This window comes from Cebus imitator, unplaced genomic scaffold (assembly GCF_001604975.1).
Source record: "Cebus imitator isolate Cc_AM_T3 unplaced genomic scaffold, Cebus_imitator-1.0 Scaffold54, whole genome shotgun sequence".
In the NCBI taxonomy this organism is placed as follows: Eukaryota; Metazoa; Chordata; class Mammalia; order Primates; family Cebidae; genus Cebus; species Cebus imitator.
Window position 1 is genome coordinate 6,069,508 of NW_016107369.1, and position 8,497 is coordinate 6,078,004.

General features: G+C 37.4%; 1 protein-coding gene across 1 annotated transcript in view; it reads right to left on the reverse strand.

Annotated features, from left to right (window-relative positions):
• Positions 1–8,497, reverse strand: part of RBM25 (RNA binding motif protein 25) — a gene marked incomplete at its 5' end in the record, with an annotated part of 27,692 nt that overhangs the window by 6,786 nt on the left and 12,409 nt on the right. Inside the window, 5 exons of the mRNA XM_017528517.2 lie at positions 419–508; positions 624–846; positions 3,068–3,354; positions 6,803–6,886; positions 7,109–7,162. Coding sequence (XP_017384006.2) covers positions 419–508; positions 624–846; positions 3,068–3,354; positions 6,803–6,886; positions 7,109–7,162 — 738 coding nt within the window. The remainder of the gene's footprint in view (positions 1–418; positions 509–623; positions 847–3,067; positions 3,355–6,802; positions 6,887–7,108; positions 7,163–8,497) is intronic.

Genomic DNA, 8,497 nt, shown 5'->3' on the forward strand with positions numbered 1-8,497 from the left:
AGAGAGAGAGAGAGAGAAAAAAAAGTTGCATAAATTCCTGACTTAAATATTACTATATGACAAATTAATTTTGATAGCATACAAAAAGATAGGTGCAGCAAAAATTTGAAAGGAGGAAAAAAGATTTTGGCGCACTTAAATTGGTTTGAAATTGCTCAAAATACATAAAAATTAAATCATGCATGAACGGAGACACTTGTACATTTCAATTATTAAGTTGCTTGTAGTTAGCAATAAATGACATAATCTAGGCTGGGTGAGGTGGCTCATGCCTGTAATCCCAGCACTTTGAAAGGACAATGCATTCTAGCCTGGGTAACAAGAGCAAAACTCCATCAAAAAAAAAAAAAAAAAAAAAAAAAAAAATCTAATCTGATTTTGTACCTGAAAAATCACTTATTTTAGCATAGAATCTTACCATTTCTCTTCTTCTTTCTTCTTCTCTTTCAGCTTCTTTCTCATATTCCCGGGTTTTCTTTCGTTCTCTAATTTCCCAATTCTTAAGGCGCTAAAAAAATTAAATTTTCAAAGCTTTAAAAATTTATATATAGTGTCCCATAAATTTTTATTAACCTATTAAGGGATATCAAAGCTTTAAGAATAAAAGCATTTGCTCAATTTACCTCTTGATAAGCAGCTTCTTTCTCTCGGAGTTTTCTTTCAAGTTTTCGTCGTTCATATGCATCTTCTTCATCTTCTTCTCGGTCCCGTTTTTTGTCTTTTTCTCTTTCTCGCTCCCGTTCCCTCTCTCGCTCTCTCTCTCGCTCCCGTTCTCGTTCTCGCTCTCGTTCTCTCTCTCTCTCTCTTTCCCGCTCTCGTTCCCTTTCACGATCTCTACTTTTTTCTCTAATGCAAACAAAATTTTTTTACACATCTGTGAGTCTACTGTTTTCCTTTCAAGACAAAAGGAAAGGAGGGCAACATATATTATGAAATAATATAAATCTCACAGACCAGAATCTAGCACTTGATTTCCACAGAACTATATAACCTCCTCTACACACATCAGAAAGACATAATTCCCGTCCCAAATCCTAAACTGCATTCATTCTAATGTCGGTGTTAATGCTTACTGGTATGTCGGAAAACAAATACATCCTGAATATAAAACAGTTATAAGTCATTCAAATGAATGATTAGTTAATGCCCATATGCTGGAATATTAGTCAATCACATGATAGTGTAAAACAGAAAAAAAGGAAAACTATTAATTCCCAAAAGAAACATGACGGACTAATGAATACGTTAAGAGATAGTTTACCTTACTAGTGATCAAGGAGTAAGAGCTGGCAAACACGGAAAACAGAATTTTGAGATGCTGCATGGATAAAGTCAGAACTTACAAGTATCAGCACTGAATGTTCCCAATATTCAATATTTAGTGATAAAATCTAGGCCAGGCACAGTGGCTCATGTTTGTAATCCCAGTACTTTGGGAGGGTGAGGCAAGCGGATCACAAGGTCAGGAGTTTGAGACCAGCTTGGCCAACGCAGTGAAACCCCATCTCTACTAAAAATACAAATAAAATTTGGTAGGTGTGGTGGCGGGCACCTGTAATCCCAACTACTCAGGAAGTTCAGGCAAGGGAATCGCTTGAACCTGGCAGGCAGAGGTTATGGTGAGCCAAGATTGTGCCATTGCCCTCTTGCCCAGGTGACAGAGCTAGAGTCTATCTCAAAAAAGTAATAAAATCTAATCCCAGCATTTTGAGAAGCTGAGGCAGGAGGCATGCTGGCATGTGCCTGTAGTCTTAGCTACTCCAGAGGCTAATGTGGGAAGATCCCCTAAACCCAAAAATTCTAGCTTACAGTGATCTATGATTGTATCACTGCACTCCAGCCTATGCAACGGAGCATGATCTCAAAAACAAAACAAAACAAAACAAAACAAAACAAAACAAAACGAAAAAACAAAAAACAAAAACAAAAAAAGGCTGGGGGCGGTGGCTCATGCCTGTAATCCCAGCACTTTGGGAGGCCAAGGGGGGATCACCTGAGGTCAGGAGTTCAAGACCAGCTTGACCAACAGGGAAAGAACCTATCTCTACTAAAAATATAAAATTAGCTAGGTTTGGTGGGGCACGCCTATAATCCCAGCTACTCAGGAGGCTGAGGCAGGAGGACTGCTTGAGCCTGGGAGGCGAAGGTTGCAGATCACCAACACTTCACTGCTGGATGACAGAGCAACACCTTGTCTCAAAAAAAAAAAGAATTCACAAACACTTTTAAATAAAAAATAAAACCTTCCAAAGAATAAAAGAGCCAGAGGTAGATAGTAAACATATAGACAGAAAAGTTAAGCTGTGGAAGTGTAGTGGGCTACAAAACCAAATAAACATGCTAGTGGCTAAAAAGACGTGGTGCTAGAGCTGACGTTTCAGTATACAGAACTTCAGCTAAAGAGCAACTAAAAAAATGTCCACGGACCCAGGGGGTGACAGCAGGGAGTCATGTCTCCCCAGAATACTGAGTGGCCACTATGTTTCTTTAAAAAAAAGTGGCATTAGACAGAAATTAACCAGAATTGAAAATTATTACTTTCACCAATTTTGTGTGTGTGTGTGTGTGTGTGTGTGTGTGTGTGTGTGTGTGTGTGTGAGAGAGAGAGAGAGAGAAAAAGAGAGAGAGAGAGAGAGAGACAGGCAAAGACATGTTGCCTTTAAAAAAATTCTCAGGCCAGGCGCAGTGGCTCATGCCTATAATCCCAGCACTTTGGGAGGCTGAGGGAGGAGGATCACTTGAGGCCAGAAGTTCAAAACCAGGCTAATCAATATAGCAAATCCCCACCTCTACCAAAAATGAAAAAATTAGCTGGGCATGGTGGCACAAACCTGTAATCCCAGCTACTTAGGAGGCTGAGGAATGAGAATCACCTGAACCCAGGAGGCAGGGACTGCAGTGAGCCAAGGTCTGCCACTGTACTCCAGCCTATGTGACATGACAGAGTAAGACTGTCTCACACTCACAAAAAAATTCTCTCATTCCATGAATGCAAATGGTACTCTGGAAGACTACCTGGTAGTTCTATTAAAGCTATCAGGAAATAGTGACTTCTGTAAAGCCTTACCTTGAACGACTTCGATCCTTATTACGGTCTGAGCTCCTTTCTCGATCCCGGTCACGATCTCTCTCTCGATCCCGATCTCGGTCTCTCTCTTTTGTCCGGTCACGGTCCCTATCCCGTTCTCGTTCCCGCTCCCGTTCCTTCTCCTTTTCTCGTTCACGTTCTCTTTCCCTTTCTCGTTCCCGTTCTCGCCTTTCTCGTTCCCTTTCACGCTCCCTCTCTCTTTCTCTCCGTTCTTTCTCAATTTCCTGTCTTTCTTTTTCCTTTTTGCCTTTCTCTTCTTCCAGTTTCTAGAAACCAATAAAAGCACTTTTAGAGTTAACTCTGTAGCTCCAGTATTCAGGTATTTCCCGGCGCAATGCCCAATACTGGGAACAAAACACCAAACCACTGATACATTAATATTAAATACTTGTGGTTTTATGTGACAAATTAAACTGAAGCAATCACAAGACTAGAAGGATTTCGTGCAAAACCATATACTCTACACAGACCAGGAATCTCCAATCTTGGATGCTGGGAGATCGTGTTAGGTGTGGCTGGCCACTCAATGACTATGTACTAACTAAAATGACCATGAAGAAAGTGGTTTGAAATATTTTCTATAAATACAATCACTTGGGTAAAACTCAACTCTGTCCATTATGGATTTCTGTAAATCCACAAATTTATTAATACTAATTATAATCCCAGACGGCATATTACCTAAAGTTGAGGGTTTCAAAGGGCAGGTGGTGCAGAATACCCATAATGCAACTAAATAATCTCTGCCCTCCGATTTGCCCACCCTCCAAAAGAAACACAAACTGAATTCAACAAGAACTGCCTTATTATCTATGGAAACATTTACTCCCACCATTACAAGATGGACAGCCCACCAAATACAAAAAGTTTGAAAATCACTCACTTCAAGCAAAATATATATAACTGTAATCGTTTCATTTAAAATATTTAAAAGCAATATACTTATGCCCATTATGCCTGTAAGACAATGAAAATATATTTACAATGATAAATCCATCCTTGGAAGGAACGATTGTGCATTAACTTACAGATGCTGTGCTAGGACATGGATCGCCAACACTGGATTAACCTTCCCTACAAGCTATGTTTCTGGGAGGAAGAGCAAGTACATGGTTCACAAATAAACCAAATAACAAAGTCAGACCAAGTTTGTACCCTGACAAGATTACCAGTGTACCACACGGTTTCTACACAAACTCAGAAAAAAATATCCCAAACAGATAAAACAAAACAAAACACATTTATCCCTTTTGTTTCATGTTTAGTTTCACCAAAATGAAATTTAAACTGCAACAATAAAATGTGCATTTTTCTTTTCTCAGTCATGTAATGCATTTAAAACAACTTTAAAAAGCAATCTTACCTGTCAGATACTCTTTTTCTCTTCCTCATGGATCAGAGAACTGATAGCAGATTATGAAAGAGAAGCTAATGTATGAGCAATATATTCAGTTGCTGTGCCGGTCTATATCAAAGTAGAATGCAGGCAAAGCCAACACTGAATACATTGAAATTACAAAGGGATGAAATGAGAAATGATAGAAAGAGGACAGAAACTGACAACTATTAAAGGGGGAATATCTCATTTCTGAAACAGTTCTAATGAATATAAAAATTTATATTGTAAAATGAGGCTAGACTATATAAAACTTACCTCAATGGCATACACTTAAAAAGAAATTTGTTTATTTCTGAAATAAATACTTACAGAATATTTTAGCTGTTCCAATACTAATTTTTCTTGTAGAATTCCTCAATTTTTAATTCTTATTTCACTGTGCTACTTATATTCAGTTATATAAATAACCATTTGTTTCAGGACTCATTTCAAAAGTTTGGTTCTAAGTAAATGAAAAAGTGAGTGAATCTAGTCCACACTAAATGTTTCCTAAAAGTTTATATATGATATATATATATATATATATGTATATAAATATATGTATACATGTAAACCTACATATACATGTATATTTTTTAGGACTGGAGAAAGGAAGTGAGGCAAATCTAAAATTATGTAAGAAAGTAATGAAGAGAAAAGGACAGATTAAAAAATCATAAATCTTACCTTATTCTCTCTTCAGACTCATCCGTGCTGTAAATGGACGCCCCCTGCCACGCTGATACCCTGACAGTCTGTGGTTATTTAATAAACTCATACCAAAACATGCAAAGGTTCACTGAGCTCATTTTTTGTTACTGGAGTTTCAGACAACCCTTTTAGCCAAACCACCCAATAAAAAAAAAAAAAAAAAAAAAAAAAAAAAAAAAAAAACATAATCTAAAAAAAAAAAAAAAAAAAAAAAAAAAACGGTTTTTGGTTTTTCATTTTGATTTCTTTTTATTTTTAAAAGACATTCTGAAAATTCAAAACATTTCCTCCAGTGAATACTACTAAGGCAGTGAAATGCCAAACAGATTCGCAAACTTTAAAGCAAATATATTTTTGAATTTTTCTTAAAACATGATTTTCTCATCATTTACCAATAACAGGACAGGGTTTAACAAATAAATAAAAACAAAAAGGGGGTAAACCACACACACAATCATATATCATTTTTAAGCTTACTCGGTCCTGAATTTGAGTATTATACCTAACCAAAATGATTCAGCTAAAATGATTTCCCACAGACCACCTTTTCAACTCTCAAAATTAATTTTGGGAGAATTGTTCGGGCTTTTAGACACATTTAATTCTTGAAAAAGCACTGTGTATGTGAGTGAGGGCTGGGCATCTGGATAATAAGTGTTCATTGGCATTATTTGTAAATTTGAGATTTTGAAAGCAATGGGAAAATGTAAAAGAGAAAATGAACATTTAACATTACACTGAGTTAAAGATCTCTCAGTCTATCAGTAAGAACCAGCAACACCTTACTACCTCTAACATCAAAATACATTTCACGCAGTGTTTGCATTGCACCGTCCAAAAGCATCATTTTCAACACCAGTGAACATTCACAGATGCACTGTCATTGAGAGAAGCTTCAAATAGGCAAAACTCGTGAGTGGGATTTACTAGGCATAAATACCCATTTCCAAGCCAGTTACCCCTTTGCATATTTTTCTGAGGGGGCATCCATAAATATAATAAAAAACAGAAGCTCATACTTACATCCTATTCCTTGTTACTTTCCAAGCTGAGAGTTTCATCTTGCATTAGTCACCATATGATCTCTATCATAATGGTGGGGGTCAATGAATAGATTAGCTTTATGGGAATTTACAGTTCTTCCATGCATCTAAAATTTGGTAAGTCTGGTAACCACTGACCTACTTTTTAATATCTCCCCCACTCAACTTAAATCTATACAAATATAATTGTAAATTTTAATCTCAGCTCTAAAGAAAAAGTTTTCCTAAGATTAAGTTAAATAACTGCCCCCAGAAAAACACTAGTGTATGTTATCCTGCTGCCCACTAAATCTAAGTCTGACCTTGATGTTTATGTTGAAATCTAAAAATTAAATTAGCTTCTATGCATATTAAAGTGAGATGACTGCAGAATAGTTAGTAACTGAAAAAACTAAGTACAATATGTCAAGGACCACTTTAATATGGTATTGGTCTTCTGTTTCTTTTTTTTCTGTCTAAATATCAATTAAACCTATAAAAAGCATTTACAACTATATTCTAATTTAAGGTTGATTTTTTTTTGTCTCTTTGGATTCTGTAAAAAGTCTAGATTGGTATTAAGTGAAAAAATAAGAATACTACCTTATGTGTGTCTCTGAATTTGCTGATCTCTCGAGATATCAGGTCTCTTTTGTCTTCTTCCATTTCTATAGCATTTATATCCTCCTAAAAGAAAATGAGCAAAGGAGGGAATCAATGAAGATCAACCCACATCAATATAAAAAGTTAAAGGCTAGACATTCTGTATAGGCCTTAATGAATAAACAGAACATCCGCGATAACAAATCTAACAATCTGAAGTTAAACAGTGAAAAATCAGAGACAAGAATGACAAATCAGCAATGAGTGGTAAACACAAGTATTGTCAAACCTACAATTTAAACGAACCTTAGTGATGAGTGGATAAGGGATCAGTGGAGCAACTGGAAATCTGCGGAAAATCTGCGAAAAAAATCCACCAAGAATTTTTTTAAAAAAGAAAAACAGAGCTCGTACTATGCTGCAAAGCAATGCCCTATACATTTGTGATGTGAACAATACAGTGCTTCTGTGATGCTTTCTCGATTTCAAATTACTTGAGAGTAAAAGTGGTTTCACTCTCTTTACAATAAATCTGATCACAAACCTAGAGACTCCAACACCCCAAACAATGGAAATATAGAAGGTGATCTCATAGCAGCAGGGCTTTCTAATCATACCAACAATATTTACTCACAACTCCTGCCACAGAGGAAGATTTAATTATCTCCTCCCAATCCATATCAAACAAATTATGTTTAGCTACTTTTCTCCTTTCCCATTAATGAAGAAAAACGAAGAACAAACTCTACAGGCCTCAATTACCCTCCTCCTTACTGACCCTACCAATTACCATTCCTAATAGAATACACCTCATTTGAAAAGTTCTACGACCAAATGAGGAAATACATGCCAAATAATAAAAATGTATTTAGCCACAAAGAAAACTGAAGGCGGCCAAAAAAGGCATTGAACTGTAAAATAATGTAAACTATAACCATCCCTTCATAACTAGTTATATATACTGTGTAGTACTTTTTTATGACATAATGCATGCATATAAAACACCTTATGCCAAGTGCAGTGGCACACACCCATAGTCCCAGCACTTTGGAAGGCTGAAGTAGGCAGATCATTTGAGCCCAAGAGTTTGACACCAACTTGGGCAACATGGTGAAACTCCATCTCTACAAAAATTACAAGCTGGGTTAGGCCGAGCGTGGTGGTTCACGCCTGTAATCCAAGCACTTTGGAGGCCAAGGGGTGAGGATCACCTGAGGTTAGGAGTTCAAGACCAGCCAGACCAACATGGTGAAACCCCGTCTTTATAAAAAAAAAAAAAAAAAAAATTAGCTGGGTATGGTGGCACATGCCTATAGTCCCAGCTTCTCAGGAAGCTAAGGCAGAAGGATCACTTTAGGCTGGGTATTCAAGGCTACAGTAAGCCTGACTATGATGCTGCACTCCAGTCTGGGTGACAGAGCAAGACCCTGTCTCAAAAAAAAAATAATAATAAAACATTGGCCGGGCACGGTGGCTCACGCCTGTAATCCCAGCACTTTGGGAGGCCGAGGCAGGTGGATCACGAAGTCAAGAGATCGAGACCATCCTGGTCAACATGGTGAAACCCTGTCTCTAGTAAAAACACAAAAAATTAGCTGGGCATGGTGGCGCGTGCCTGTAATCCCAGCTACTCAGGAGGCTGAGGCAGGAGAATTGCCTGAACCCAGGAGGCGGAGGTTGCGGTGAGCCGAGATC